The sequence below is a fragment of the Amblyomma americanum genome, chromosome 8 (genome assembly GCF_052857255.1).
Source record: "Amblyomma americanum isolate KBUSLIRL-KWMA chromosome 8, ASM5285725v1, whole genome shotgun sequence".
Lineage (NCBI taxonomy): Eukaryota > Metazoa > Arthropoda > Arachnida > Ixodida > Ixodidae > Amblyomma > Amblyomma americanum.
The window spans coordinates 40,478,337-40,494,459 of record NC_135504.1 but is presented as its reverse complement, the minus strand read 5'-3'; the positions used below and the strand labels follow the sequence as shown (position 1 = coordinate 40,494,459).

The 16,123-nt window shown below is 49.3% G+C and overlaps 1 protein-coding gene across 4 annotated transcripts in view; it reads right to left on the bottom strand.

The window, feature by feature from the left end:
- Positions 1 to 16,123, bottom strand: part of scny (ubiquitin specific peptidase 36) — a 33,110-nt gene that overhangs the window by 6,582 nt on the left and 10,405 nt on the right. For 2 of the 4 annotated variants that reach the window (XM_077634607.1, XM_077634606.1), the window contains exons 9-16: positions 15,788 to 15,948; positions 15,174 to 15,267; positions 12,106 to 12,231; positions 11,054 to 11,152; positions 8,103 to 8,172; positions 6,093 to 7,286; positions 3,105 to 3,430; positions 563 to 700 (exon numbers count right to left, since the gene is read on the bottom strand). In XM_077634607.1, coding sequence (XP_077490733.1) covers positions 563 to 700; positions 3,105 to 3,430; positions 6,093 to 7,286; positions 8,103 to 8,172; positions 11,054 to 11,152; positions 12,106 to 12,231; positions 15,174 to 15,267; positions 15,788 to 15,948 — 2,208 coding nt within the window. The remainder of the gene's footprint in view (positions 1 to 562; positions 701 to 3,104; positions 3,431 to 6,092; positions 7,287 to 8,102; positions 8,173 to 11,053; positions 11,153 to 12,105; positions 12,232 to 15,173; positions 15,268 to 15,787; positions 15,949 to 16,123) is intronic. The other 2 variants (XM_077634608.1, XM_077634609.1) reach the window with 1 other exon arrangement.

Below are 16,123 nucleotides of genomic sequence, written 5' to 3'. Positions count from 1 at the left end.
TGGAACGTTAAACCCCTATGAACCATAAACCAGCAAACAAGCATGCAGCGCAGAATTCAGGTTTGAGTATGGTTATTTGGATGACCCCTCCTCCTCTCTGTTGCCGCGACATGCAAGCATCCTAGGCACGCCCGGTGCCTCAGATGTGTGGTGACGTGCTCTTTTCGCTTTTGCTGCTCCACATGCGTGTGCTTTTGCGTTGTGAACATGATTTGGCTGGTGCAGTCGTAGCATTTCCACATTTTTGTTTCTTCTAAGGTTGACTCTCAGTAGCTAGATTTAACAGTTATAACCGATAATGTGGTATGATAGTACTGTCATAAGCAGTTTATTTTACCACAGCACGCATGGTAAAGCTGAAGATGCTTTGTGCATCGTTTTATCGCTTATATTGTTCCAACCGGTATCGTAATCAGTGGGTATGATCTTATTTGCTTATTTGCAAATTATTCCATTCCTATCAGATTCAGCTGCAATACTACTGTACTGTTACTCAAATGTGAGCCAATCCCATCAACCTAGGAAAGGGGACAGTGATGAAACAGAAGCGTGGCACACCAACCTGCTGGTGGAACCGGTGGCCGCCGCCGCCACCACCTCGCTGCTGGTTCCTGAAGTTCTGTGCCTCCTGGAACGGGTTGGGGCCGTTGCGGTAGTGCGAACCAGGGTGAGGGCCAAAGCCATTACTCTTCCGCTTTTGCTGCAAAAAGCAGAATTCAAAGAAAAAGAAATATTCCGGCAACATGAGCAGAAGCCAGGTCACAAGTGAGCATACTTAATAAAATGACCAGGTGCCTAGACTGCTTGCACTTCGCACAATGGCGTGACGGGCATGTACGCCCGGCCAATTCTTTAACAGTATCACATGACCATCGACCAGCCGGGTTATATAAGTGCCTCATTTACCACTGTGCAGAGTGGCGAAACAAGTGAGAATAAGCACTTGTTTCGCCACTACGCGTCGTGGTAAGGCACTGATAACATGGCTGGTCAATGGTCGCGCGATACTGTTAAAGAATTGGCCTGGCGTATGCACAAACTCTGGGGACACTTAAGCTCCGCCTGGTCTTTGGGACCAAAAAAAAAATGACTCAAAAACCTTTTTTTCTAAAAATGAAAATTCTGGAACCTACAGCTATTATTCTCCAACTCTACCCTTTTTTTTTTTCATTTAGGGCATCAGTTTTTGACCACAATATTAAATTCAGATCATCGAGAGAGCTGAATTTGTCCAGGAGCAGAGAATTTAACGGCATGAAAATTCTGGACACCTAGCTGTCTTAGTTTGTCGATATCATCATATTGTTTGATAAGGGAAGCTGGAAGGCACAGTGTGTGCAATAATCAAAGCACAATTGTTAAATCATGCGTCGAAAATTTGTAGTTTGATAAAGTTTACTGATGCACGATATTCACACTCTGAATGTTGCTATTCCAAGCGTTGTAAAATTACTGATGAGGGTCAAATGAAAAAGCGGCTTTGATTATTGCACTACTTGCTGATAAGACTACATAGCGATGTATTGAAAGTTATTTTTTATTGAGCCGTCTTTTTTACATTGAGGTGCTAATTAATGACAAAAATTTTCTCATGAACTAATTAATGAAAAAAGTAATTTAAGATCTGAAATCAGTATAAAAAATTGAGCAAGGTGATACAGTTTCATTAAGATTGGACTAAAAATAAGGAAAATAGGTCTACGACCAGTATCCCCCTTTAAGGGTATGACGCAATAGCGTTAATAGCTCCCTTCAGCAGCCTGGGGTCCTCTTTGCACGCCACTTCGCAAATACAGACACTGTTCGTCATTTAATTTTGTTTCTTCTTTCTATACATATCATTTATTTTATTAATGCGTAAGCATTGTATGGCTATGTTTGTGGTTTCATGTCCTCACGAGCTTGTCATCACGATAACGTTCGAACGAATGAAGTTATAATAAAAAGAATAATTGCGTTAGAGCATCAAAAAATCTCGCAGGGGAAATCAGGAGGTGCATGTGGGGTAATTAGTTAATTAGAGCCAGAAATGCCCAAAAAGTGGGCGGGGCCATAGCAAAAGTGGCACCAAGTTTGAAAATACTGGAAGTGGGCAGAGCTAAAGCGTGGCGCCAAATTTGAAGTTGAGTAAAGAGGGGCGAGGAGGCGTTAATGTTTACGTATTCCTGCAGTGATCTCATAAATTTTTAATTTTTTTTAATTTACCGCAACACACGCAAGGCCTCCCTTGAGCCAAGTTGAATGAGCATTCCTGTGAGGTAGAGGGGTAGCGCACCCGGGTGGCTCACGACCCAAGTGGCACCGGTAAGTGTACCAGCTCGACCCCATCTTTTCTTTTCTTTTTTCAGAGGAACTATGTAATGGTGCTGGAATGATGTCACGACCCCACAGACCAAAGAGGATTTGTGTACTGATGTCATCACGGTTGTTCTGTGTGGGCATTGAGGGGTGTTTGAATTTACCCGCGCGAGGTCATGTGGTTGTGACGTCGCAACCCACCTGACCAATCCCACTTTTCTCGACAAGATGATTTCTCTGCTGAAAGAGACCCTTATCCGCTCTGGCATTAAATGTGTCGCTCTTCCCCAGATCCCATCAGTGCAGAAAAGGAGGTGGGAACACTTGCCATGCGTGACTGAACCAAAAAAGAAAGTCCTTGTGCAGATTACAATCTGAGCGCGCAACATTCCTGGAGGCACTCCATTGCAGATCGGAAGAATGAGCGAATTCCTGAAATTCCTGAGTGTTGTGAGTACTGCCCAACTTTCCCAATTTAAAGTGAAATTTCTCACCCCCTTTGCCAACTGCTACCATTTTTTCATTTTCCTGTTCTCCAAGACTGAAACCTAAACATGCATCTCAGCTGGGCAACGCTACTTGACCTCCGCTTTCTCATAAACCCCTCGAACAATAATCCAAAGTTCTCGCTTACTGACCCTCAGGACCTAGGAAGCGTGTTTGTGCAGAGTGGGCAGTAACGAACATGCAGACATCAACTACAGACAACTTTAGTCTGGAACTTGACTGGGTCAATTTTACACGGGGAAAAAAACCAGGGGTGGGGGAGGGGGGAGCTGCCCCTGTTCAGAACGACCGCTACACACCTTGCCCTTGTCATACTCGTCGTCATAGTTGTCGTAGTCGTCATAGTACTTCCGCTTGTCCCTGTAGAAGCCGTCCCCGCTGCCTCCACGGCCACTGCCGTAGCCATTGTGGTAGCCACCGCCGCCGCCTCCTCCACTCGCAGATGTCTCACGCCCCCAGCCATTCACGGCATAGCCGTACTGCCGCGAGCCGTTGCTGTGGAAGTAGCTCATGATGTCGGTCTGCTTCTTGTTGTTGTTGTTGTTGTTGTTCCCATTCCAGTGGGATGTCGGCCCATCCTTGGAGCCGTTGACACTTGGCCTCGCGTCCCACTGATGAACGGTGGCTGCACAACAGGTGAGGAAACGGCAGCATGTCACTGCTTTGCCGCCTAACACATGTACTGCAACAGCTCAGACAAGGAGAAGGGCGGTACGGTTAGGCCTCAAAAGTGCACTGATGCATCCCAAGAAGGCATCTCCCCCTTTCCCCAATTTCATTCTCCATCCTTTCTCCATTTCCCCGCCAACAAAGGCACTTCGGCCAATCAATGTGTAACGTCTCTGGCCAGCATTGCATCCTGTTCACTCCGTTTATCCACTGTCCTCTAGGTTTGGTGCTTATGTCTACGACATCTCCCAACGGGAGTTAAGACTTGTCATCTCAGTATCTCGCGCAGCGAAGAGGGTGGCGCCCAACGTGGGTGAATTCTGCAGCGCCTTCCTGTCGACACAAGAGACTGCACATCACACAGGTCACGCAAGGTTAGGCATTAAAAGATCGGCACACTCACAGCAGCAAAGATGTTGGCAGTCCAAGAAGCCCATGCCACGCAAATACAGAGGGGGCAACAGGTGTAGTAAGATGCTGATGCTACTCTCGCAGCATACCAGTGAACTAACTGTGTATGCAACCACGAAAATGGGGACGGCATTCGCAAAGGCCTGGAATGCGGGAGAATCGGCACGCAGAGACTGCCGCACAATGCAATGGGCTCAGCCGAGCGTAAACATGACACACTAGGATGACAGCTTGAGTAGTGTTTAGAAACACTCACTGGCATCCACAATGCTCCCTATAAGAAAGCATAAGGGAACATTGAATTTAGAGCGATGCTCCCTCCGAGAGGGAAAGTTGCACCCTTCCTTATCAAAATCAGCGGTTTCCCTCAAATAACGACTCTGCCTGCACTTCGTCGAGTTCCTTCAGCCGCCCTGTATATCCCATTTTATACTTGTTTCACCATTTGACAATATGTACTTATTGCAAAACATGAAAAATTTGTACTGCACAAAAAAAAAAAAAACTGGAAACTGTCACTCTATGCCTCCCTCTGACAGAGCAGAATACTGGAGACGAATTATAATTCTGCTCCTGGTTTGAGACTCCTTCTCAAAACCAGCATTCTGTTTTGAGCCTCATCAACATTACATCACAACCGCCTTTCAAATAAAACAGCCTACAACAAACTAATTTAGAAAGTGCACATTCAGCTCCCCACCACTACCACTTCACGTGCTCCTGAATTTTTAAAAATTACCTAAGTACAATAACAAAAAGCCTAAAAAGCAGCATTGTCCACGGTTTCATGGAACCTAACGAACAAAATTTGAAATCTGGCTTTGCAACTAGTACAGTTAAACCTGGATGTAACACGTCGAGAAAAGTCCGAAACTTTTCGTCACATGGAAGTTCTCGTTACAGCCAGTTTTCAAGTAAAAACTTGAACGGACTGTGCAGAGCGGAAGCCAAAATGCAAAAGCGATGTCAACGAAATGGCCCATCAAACGCCAACAATAAGCTCCAGTTTCTCGAAGTGATCAACATGGAGAGGCATTTTGAGATTTGTTTCGATAACAGTAACGCAGAAACATCCCTCACTATCTCCGCCGCGGATCTCGCGATGCTGCTGCGTGTGGGGTGGGAAGAGTAGGAGAGAAGGGGCAGTTGGAAGCATCCGCCTCTTTCCGCGTGCTCGCCTAAAAAAAGAAATCGACTTATGACCTGCCCATTCACCACTGCTTCCGGAAACGGACTCTTTGCCTCGCACTGCCGGCATGCTTCACGATTTCCGCTCCCACCGCCCGCAAGGCGCCTGAATCATGCGAGTAGCTGAGTGGCAGCAATGAGCACTTGCTGCTCGTCCGATGCCTTCCTTGCTCCGTCCCGTTTGGATATGAACTGTCATAGTGCCACTTGGCAACGACGCTACACAAGCAAAGGCTGCAGAGGTTGCTGCATTTACCATGGAGAGGCGGCGCCAATCGCACTGGAGCACTGAGTGTTCTGTCACCTGCGTTCTCCCATTCCAATCAAACATTCTTCTCACGCCAGTTCCGTGTTTCGTTGTCATGAAACTTTCACGTGAGTCGGCTGAATTTCAAGACAGTCGGCGTGGCAAGTTTGTTATATCAAGGCCAACCGTCGTGACGCCTTCGTTAGTACATGGAGGTCACAAATACACACGCTTCCAGCAGAGACGGCTTTGGGAATTTAAAATACTTTTTTAATATCGAGAAATTCACTGCGTGGAGGTTCGCTACATCCAGGTTTAACTGTTTGCCCCACAAACCTGACACCAGGGGTTCTCAAACTGGTAGCCATGGAACCTTTGGGTCCCTTGAAGTGCTTTTAGGGTTCCCCAGGCCCCTCAATCGATGCATGCCTCCTACCTCTGTTTTATTTCCTATGCCCACTATAGTTTGTGACTACAATCACACCGCAACTACTTCTAACAGACTGCTTCACCATATACTCACTGATTAGTAATATAACCTGGCTACTGTTTAGGCAGGAATGGACAGAACCCCTAACACGCTGGATTCCTCCGTTAATGAGGCTATTCGGGTTTCCCCCGAGGCTGAAAAGATTGAGAACCCCTGCCTATGGCCACACAAACAGCTCACCCACTGCAGAGATTGTATTCACCTACAAGCCACACTAATTGCAAAGCACTCCCTGCCTACAGAAGCTCCCAGCGAAGACAGGCCGGTGCTTTTTCCCTTTACCTTTGCTGTTTGCCGAGTGTCGCCGCTCGGCAGCCAGCGTTTCCTTGGTCCGTTCGACCCACTCATGCGAATCACTGCTGTCGTCCGTGTCGGCCATCACACATCCGTTGCTGGTGGGAGCCGGCGTCTGCGCCGAGTTCGGCGGAGGCACAACAGGCCGCACCGGGGGCTCGATGCTGATGGCGTCGCTGCCGGCCGTGCAGGCAGGCTCACCCGTTGCAGGCAGCGCGTCACTGCGTCGCGTACCGTCACCAGGAGGCCCAGTCTCCGTGGTATCGACGTCGATGACGCCAGAGCGTCCGTCACCAAGAAAGGGCCGCAGCAGCTGCTGTTCTTTTTCGTCCGTGGAGGTGGTGGCAGCGTCATCGTCCCCGATGACGGGCTTGGGTGCCTTGAGGGCACTTTCCTCGCCTCCTGCTGAACTTTTGACGCTTTTTGAAGAAACAGCAGCAGCATCCTTCGAGCTCCCTGGTGTCGCCCCATCGGTCGTAACAGGTTCGGTCGATGCCACCGTTGCTGCCGGCTCGACCACAGTCCAGCCTGGAAACTCTTCGGCCACAGGCTTGCGTGCCTCGCTGGCTCGCTCCTTGTCCGTCACGTTCCAGTCCGTCGTGGAGTTGACGCTTGTTGTGCTGGACTCAACGGACACTGCGGGCGAGAGAAGATTGACGTCGGACACGAGCCACGTCGACGAGCACTTTGGTTTTGGGACGTCCGGCACGTGATGAGTTTGCGCTACCCCACCGCCTTTCCGGCGGTCAATCGTGCCATCAGTCCTATCACTGTCCGAGGCATCCGAAGAGTCCCCGGCATAAGGAACCAGGCTCATGTCACCAAGCACGAGTGGTGTGAGCGGCTTTTCTACAGGCTTCTCCGCTGGCTTGTCCATCAGTTTTGTTACAGTCGCTGCTGATGCAGAAGGTTTCAATGGTGACACAGTGTGCGACGATGAGATTGAGGTCGAGGGAGACGAAGAGCTTGCTGCAGTTGCTGTAGTAGACGGTCCACCGATGCCAAAGGCAATCTTCGGCCGGTTGGCGGGAAGTGGTGTCCCTGTGGCTGCGGCCGTCCGGAGAGGAGAGGGCTGGCTTGTCGCTGCGGCAGTGGCTACGGCTACGGCTGCGGGCGACGAGGGAGACCTGGGCGGGGGCTGCTGCCTCGGCCGCTGCGGGGTGCTCCTCTCCGCGGCCACGGCTGCAACGAGCCAACGACCTCGGCGTCAAGAACCACTCGCCCGCAAGCAGCACACGCAACCCCCGCCACCTCCTCAGGCCTTCGACAATGCCACACCTCACATTTCTCCACGCTCTCTCACGCATGTGCAAAAAAAGACCGGTACCAGGGGCTCTCTCTCCACTAGGACCCCCCTCAAAACAACAGACACCACTCATGACTGCATACCCTTGGCAAAGCACTCCTATATCTAGGATAAAGAACATATGCACTCAGAAATAAAATATGATGTTTATTGTTCCTGGCAGGACTACAAACGAAGAAAGCATCACAATGTCACATCAACCAACAGTTCAACTGCAAAGCGCATCACACTAAGCGCGCCCTGTGAACAGTCTACCACAGGAAACACTGCATAGGGAAGTGCAGTACAGCTTCACGGAATAAAAAGTGCTCAATTAAATAATGCTCCTCCTCCATTCAATCAGCATACGCATGCCTTGGAGGAAAAATGAACCACCAGCGCTACTGGGAGAATCCAAAACTCGCCGGGGTAACAGCTTCATTCTGCCTTGAAGCAACAACCTCAGCAAAAAGTGAGGACACACGCCAAAAAATAATAAAAATTAAAAAGGAAGTTGCACAATGCTTCCAACCATTACACTGATAAAAGAAAAGCGCAACACTGGGAAATGCAACTACGCCACTAACTCGTGCAACGCCTCACTGCAACTGTTCTGTCACAGAGTTTCCCTTCTGTCGCAGCAAGTTTAGAGCAGATGGCGTGCGGCTCGCAGAAGCAAGCACCCATTCAGGGAAGTAAGATGATACACTTACAGAGCTGCCCGTTCCGGAGAGGCTCAGAGGTTGAATTCCGGTTGGACAGGGTGGCAGTGGAGTTCGACTTCTGTTCGGACAGCAGAGAAGGGATAAAAAGAATGCGAAAGTGTCAGGCAGCACATACGACAAAGTCTGAGTGTGTCAGGCCTCGGTAGCTATGGGCACCACGCGTGCGAAAGCATCGACAGGTGTAACATCCAGCCTATCAATGGTCAATATGTCGCAGCAACCACGGTCGGTTAAAAGTGAAGAACAAAGTGACAAGCCAATTGTCTCGTAGCCCATTTGCTTATCTTCTTTGGCTACACAGGCTACACACTCGAACCCGAATATAACCAACGCAAAGAGGATTGCTAAACAGTTCCAATATATTAATAATTCAATTAAAAAAATGCCACTAGATAAGCCTATCTGTAAGCTAGAAGCTAGAATACACTGCGCCCACTTTAGTGACGCGCTTACATGCCGCACGCCTACTTTGCACTGAAGCTACAGCAGACAGTGCTTTGGAACTAGCCATTGCCTATTGTAACACGTCTAACCCTGTTGCCAGTACAGTATAATTAGAACGTCTAATTAAAACTAGGGCACTATTGGTGTCCACAACGTCTTCAGCTGCAAAGCCCACCAGGCGAAGGCAGCTTCTAGGCTCCAGTCGGTAAGGTTGGCTTCACCGCATGGCAACCTCTGCACCACCAAATGCTGTTTTTTTGGCATGACAGTGGTGTCGCATGGAAAATACGTGAGAGACTGAAGGCCACCCTCAAATGCAGCCCACATTCACCTCACAGTGCTACAGCACATGCTCAATGCCATGCAGCTAGGAGAAGTGCCACTTGCAAAGGTGCACCGCGCTGTTCAATATACAGAACCTCGATGAGATGGCATGAATCTCGTGGGGTCGTGAAAAATATTCGCATCATCCGAAATTGGTATCATACAAAAACAAAATCACAATGCAGAAGCAATGAGAAAGGCATTCACGTAGACATGTTTACAGCTGACGGGCATTATTTACGGCAGCACACCGTCGCTCACTACTCGCGATGCGTGCTGCACGAGTGGTGATTGAGATGTCGGTACAGGGGTATTCACACGGGTGATGTAATCCCTCCCTAAGTGACGGCGGCTGCGTACATGTCACGCCTTCCAGTGCTCGCGGCGACACAGCTTCCAGTTTTTCTCCGGCGGCCGTTCGTTCGGCCTGTACGTTCAGTCCCTGTCTCCCCGGGAGATGTGGCCTTCCGTGGCATGCTTTGGGTGCAGCCCACTGCCGTCTTTCTTTTTTTTTGGCTGTTCCCTCTCGGGTTTCTTTTCTCTTATCTCCCCTCCTGTCGTAAATCTATTCTGTCCCCCCCCCCTCCATTTTTTTTCGCCACAACCCTGCAAGGAGGCATTGTTTTGGCCCTTCCCTTCCTTCCTTTTCGACCCCTGCCCCTCTGCCTCCGCAGCCCGGTTAAGTCCCGCTTAGTGCTCAAGGATGCGGTCGCAGTTTGCACGCACGTGTGTACCATCCGTAGTGGCACAAGAGAGATTTCGGAATTGCCTAATTTTTGTACACAGTACATTTTGAGAACTCATATTGTGACGAAGAAGATGAAGCTGGCAATGGTGCGGGACGGAGTGCTCGCACTAGGCCAGCGGCCATTAGATCATCTCTCGTCCATTGTTCATTGTGCCTCGTACTTCAGCTGGCTGGTGCTCGGGTGTACCACCCAACTCTCATTATCCTGGTCATCGTTCTTCACAGCTCCGTGTCTGCATCCTTCCATCGGCTGCAGGTTCCTGGTCCGCGTCGTCCGGCTGTGCCCCAGCCTGCCAGGCCTGAACCGACCTCGCCGTTGCTACCCCGCCCCGACTACCCAACAAGACGAACTGCAGCCGAAGCCATGACCGACCCGACCTACTGACCCCACCGACCCGAGATGCCACTCACATGTGAAGACACCGTCCCCCTGCCCATGCCGTTCAGCATGTCCAAGGGCTTCGGACGCCTGCTTTCGGCAACAAGCAGCTCGTAAGCTACGTGGCCCAGGACTCGTTCGCTCATCTCTTTCATCAGGGTAGCCAGCACTGCACCACCTTGCCATCTCTGTTGTTGTACTGTCACCTCAAGCCCATTTATCATTTCGCGCACATCTTCGTCAATGTCTTTCTTTCGCGATCAGGATGATCGCTCGGTAGCCCCGGGTAATTTGACAAAGAAGACATGCTGGCAGCGGCACAGGACAGAGCGCTTGCACTGGGCTAGCAGCCATTAAATAATCTCTTGTGCATCGTTCATCCCGCCTCATTCTTCAGCTGGCAGCCACGTAACAATATTAACCTGTGATTCGTACCAGTCGTTATCGTATCATTCACACTTTACCACATTGAATGTTCCGGTAAATGGGAATTCAACAAACGCCAGCAATAGTGCTTTACTTTAGCACAGGGTTATCAAGGGGGCACTTTACCTGTTCGATATAAACAATAATTCGATATATCTGGATGTGACATAGCCGGGGTCAACTGTACACTCTCAAGCCAAGAATAAATGTTCTTTAGCCTGGCAACGGTGTCAGGTGTGCCAACTGCCAGCGGTCACGAACTTGCCAGGCCCCCCAAAGGGGGGGCCCTGTACACAGCAGCACTGACCGATTGTCACAAAATCGCAGTCAACCGCTCTGCGCCTGCTACCGTGGCACTACAGATGGGAGGCTCAGATCCAGAAACAAAAAAGAATCACTTGACGTCATCGCAGCTTGCTCGTGAAAATGGCCAGTAGCGATGATGCCCGTATTTCAGTCTCCAGACCTCTTCTAGCTTATGAATGCCATTCTCAGTGAGAGAAGCCGCTTTGCTGTTCGAACTTGGTAATAAACCGACACGGGCCAACTTCAATTCGTTCTCAGTGCCCCTTTTAGAAAGACTGCAGCCAAGACCATGAAGCAGAGGCCCGCACCCACCTTGACTGTGTGGTTCTCCTGGGACTCTGCTGGTGTGCGAACGTAGAAGAGCACGTACGCCTGCTGGTTTAGGACTTGGCCCAGGCTCACCTGATTCACCTACAAGTCGAGGGCCGAGGAGAAGGAAACAAAAAAGAAAGTAAACATGAGATCAGCAGCTTAGATGGAAAGGTCTTCAAAATTTAGCACGAAGCAGTGATGCCCTAAGGTGACACATGGGCTATGAGGGATGCCATAGTGGAGGGCAGCGGAATCATTTTAAGACCACCTGGGGTTCTTTAACGTGCATCAACATCGCACAGCACACGGGAGTCTTCGAATTTCCCCTCCATCGAAATACGGCCGGCCATTGCAGTTTGAAATGATCCTGCGACTGCGGCAACCATATTTGGATAACGTGTAGCAAGCTGCACGGTAAATTTGCTGCAAGTGACACTGCATGGCAGAAAGGAGCACAAGAACATAAGAAAAGTGAATGGACTAAGACACCTCATAGTAACGGAGCTGCTGGAACAGTGCCAATATACACTCTAGTTGTTTTCCGCACGGCGACGTGACAAAAACTTTCATATCAGGGGTTCTTGAGCTGGGTTTCCCAAGACGCTAGGGTTCTTTGGAATGTTTTTTTGGAATTCTCCGAGCACCTAACTGATGCACGCCTCAACTCCATCCCCTCCTTTTACCCACTCGATTCTGGGGCTGGCTAAAAAAATCGCACCGTAACTAATTACAGCGGACTGTCTCACAACACGGCCAGCCATCATTAAGTGAATTTTGTCCACTTCCTAAAGGACCATGTGTCAGCATGCTCTGGAAAAGATGGAAGCCAAGACATGAGCAGTTACTCAGCACCTTCTGAAAGCAGTCTTGAGTTCCCTAGGATTTAAACGAAGGAAGTGCGGACCCCTGTGGCGAATCTTCCGGTGCCTGATGCACTAGGCGCGGTGTCCCAGAGGCACGGAGAGAGGCAACTTGTTCGACTGCCCTCTCCAAACACTGGTCAGTGCATAGGAGGAGAGGGAGGGAGGAGGAGGGGGGGAGCGGATACTCACCCTTGAGTCGTCCATGCAGTACCAGCTGCCATTGGAGTTGCGCACAAAGCAAAAGTAGTGGCCCGAGTTGCAGCTGGCTCCCAGGTGGACCAGCACCGCGTTCAGCCGGTACGTTACTGGGTCACCCTAGAAGCAAGAGGCGGCAGCGATTACGCTTCCAAAACTTCTCCACAACACTTTACACGTGCAACAAAGAGACGCACAATTCAGATGCCAAGCCAATTCAGATGCCAAACCACTCCCCTCTTTAATGCCTTTGGCCCTTAGGGTTCAATATATGAAATAAAATTATATTGAGATTCAGCTGTAATGCCTATAACTCAAACTTGAAGGGGACCAGAAAGTTATCAGTGGTGGTCCAGCCATTTCAAGTTCTGGAGCAATTTTTGGAGCAGAAAAATATTCATTTTGGAGCACTTTTGTATCAGAACAATAACTGTGGAGCAACCCGGGAGCAGCACGAACGGAATAAAGGAGTCACCCAGAAGCGTTTGTTACTAACGGGATCTGGTTCAGCCATGTGTAGCTAGCAAGAAAAAAAAAACAGAAGAAAGGTGTTCACAAAAACCAGAGACAAAACGTTTTATTGATGCTGGCACTGTCCTGCATGCAAATTCAGCCAAGTGTGCTTCACTAAAGTCTAAAGGACACGTTCACTAGACCATTCTTTTTTCATATTGGCACTATCTCAGAGCTTCTTGGAACTTTTTACAAATTCATCAAGCTCGCGAAGTGAATCAGCAATGACGAAATTCCCTTGTTCCAACAAAGCTTGACCTTGTTGGACCTGCTCCAATCTTTTGTTCTTCAACCCAGAAGACTTTTTCGGCCCTATTCAGGGTTGACCAACATGATGCAACTGACATGATGCGCGAACATGGAGGAAGGAAAACTCGGGAAAGGCCCTCGCCATCCGAGCTGCATGGCAAGAAAAAAATGTGCCGGAAGTCGCGCGCTTTCACAAGGACTACTGGGAGCCTTTGGCTGATGGCGCAGCCAATAGTAACACTAGGCACAGCGAAGCCATCTGCTGCAATGCCTGCTGCGTATGCGCAAGCGCGCTGAGACGGCGCCCAAGTAGAGGGAGACGCCTTCAAAAAATGTGACTTGACCGCCTCTCCACAGTTCTTTCCTTCCTCCATGAACGCGAATGAACTGGCTGCTAAACTCTACCACGAGCCAGCCCACCAGCAGCCTGGGTTGCCAACTGCGGAAACCTTTTTAGTAGGTCGCCAACTGAAAGCCTGGACGGTTACAAAAATAGTTGTTTTCCCGCGACCGCGTCTTATTTTTGGTGTAGCCAAGGCGCAATATTGATCAATTTGGCGCTACTGGAGCAGACAGGCGCAGCAAAATGTAAATGCATCAGAATGGCGCAAATGGTGCAGCTGGAGCACCGCTGAGTTATGCAGAGTTTGGATTAAGAGGAGCCTTTTTATTTTTAGCACACCTCATGCTCACGGGACTGAACGATCAACTGAAAAAAATCAAAAGTTTTAAATAACTTTGGATTAAGAAGCGTGCACTGTAGTGGTAATGTGCCATAGAAGAGCAAGCCTCATTGTACAAGTATTCAATATGACAAACATAGGCCAAATTACAGTCCGCACTGACCGCCACACTATGCATCAGAAAGCCGAAATGTCAGAGTGGAATGTTTTCATTTTCCTTTTTTTTTTCATTACAGTAAGCAGTAGTCGCAATCTAAATCTGCAGTAACACAGTGCACACCTAGCAGTCCTAAATACATTTCACATGGACTGCCCCTCCCCTTGTTATTTTTCTGTCTGTTTACAGACCCTGAGGCATTTTACAAAGAGAGAAAAACTTGACACAACAAGCACAGATATGACAAGAGGAAGGTAAGTGGCTTGGAAACAAACTGCACGACCATCGTGTATAGGAATAGGAGAAGCCACCCCACCTAGTTATGGACAATATGAAATATGAAAACTCGAGATATTGCGCACAAGACAAGCATACTCGCACAGAGCACCTTTCAAGCATGCCGTTCAATGCAAGAGCTTCATTTTCATGTGGCCATGACGGCGGACAAGAACCATCATCATCAGATCAATTCAGCCTCCAGCAGAGCACAAATGCTGACCCTCTTTTGCGCCAGCCATGTCCGCCATCTCTAGACCTGCTGATTTCTTGCCTTACTAGTCAGCATCATTCTGCGTCCACTCCAAACTTATCCTTCCCCGAGATTACCGCCCATTAACGAACCAGCTGTAGAGTCAAACTCGCCCCTTGGCCTCACAGGACGCTTGGCACACCTCCCTCCAATTGTCGTTCTTAGTAAACTTTGACTCTACGATTCTCCAACTCTTTCTCGATACAATGATGTTCACTCACGAGCAAAACACGCCTTTCCTGCATTCAAAAATGTCCCTGTCCCGCGGTTCAAACTCCTGACGTCTACAACGATAAGGACTCTGTGATCCCTGTCATGAGCGAATGGTGGTGCAACATAGCCTCTGGGATCTACACCCAGAACACCGTGTCGACAATTGCAGTTTACTTGCGAAACTGGCATTGGTAGCAACACCTTATCTCATTTTATGGCTTTTCCTGGCTCACACAGGCTCCCTTTGTTTCAGTAAAAGCTGTGTCTCTGTCATCAGAACGCGCTACTTTATCGAAACAGGCCAACTTCAAATTACCCCAAGAGTCCTTTTAAACTCAGACACAACACGGTCCGGTCGCTCTAAATTCTCCGAATATTGCCACTCTCTTGCCAAACTTTGATGCTCAACTAATCACCTTCACTTCTACTGTTAGCTGCAGTTTCTTCCGTTTCTAAGTTTGGTTTATGGGGTTCAACGTCCCAAAGCGGCTCAGTTTATACGGGAAGCGATTATGGAGGGCGCCGGAAAATTTTGGCCACCTGAAGTTCTTTTAACGTGCACTGACATCACACAGTACACGGGCCTCTAGCATTTCGCCTCCACCGAAATTCGACAGCCGCGGTCGGGATCGAACCTGCGTCTTTCAGGCCAGCAGCCAAGCACCATAACCACTGAGCCACCGCGGCGGCTCGTTTCAAACTGCAGCAGGCCACTTACGTGCTTGTCCGACATGTAGGGCCGCAGCTCGAGGTGCTCGGGGTAGCTCACGTGCTTGGTGATCTTTCCACCAAACATCCGGTTGGAGTCAAACCTGCAAATGCAATGCATTGTTGCAGTCAGTGACTCAGCCAAGCAGTAAAACCGAAAAAAGCGACCCACGCGAAAATTGCTACTGGAACTCTTTTTATATGTTGTAAACACTGCATACACAGTAATTTAACATGAACTGAAATGCTGTACTTTGTGAACGCGCAGAAATTAGCCCTGCACTGAATTTTCCACACTGATTTTAGTTTTCAAAGCTGTCGGACCATGAGCAGTCAACGCCAGTGCAATGTCGCAAGGCAGCTGCAAAAATGCTACACTGTGCACCAAATATTCACCACCACAGCCAAAAAGCCAAAATCCATCGACTGTGGCTCAAACACCAGAGGACGACATATTGAAAGACGTCGCTGCTCTTTTGAGGTTGCATATCAACACCCCACATGCCATATGGGCTCGGAATGACATGAATGACTTCTTTTTCAAACAGAAATGGCACGCAGTGCCTGAAATGGCTAACCACAAGATGGCCACCAAGCCTCTGTGTCCCCATACCCGCCACTCACCTCTTGAACTGGAAGGTGGCCACGTTGGGCGCCCGGTGGACGGTGAACCGCTTCTGCGCCATCACCTTGATGTTGCATCGGGGGCACTTGTACGCATTCTCGTTCTGCAGGAGTTCGGGCTCCACAAACTTCTCCAGGGCCTTCTCCAGGCTGGAGGCGTTCTGGGACAAGGGAAAAGGCAAAAACGGGCACCACTGTTGAGCACAGGGTCATTCCCTAACCACAGAACCCAAAAACCTTCCCAACCACAAATGGCAAAAGATGCGCCGACTAGCCACAGCGCCCAGCAGGCTTGATTCAAGCCACAACAAACAACCACAGTGCCGTTTTCTGAAG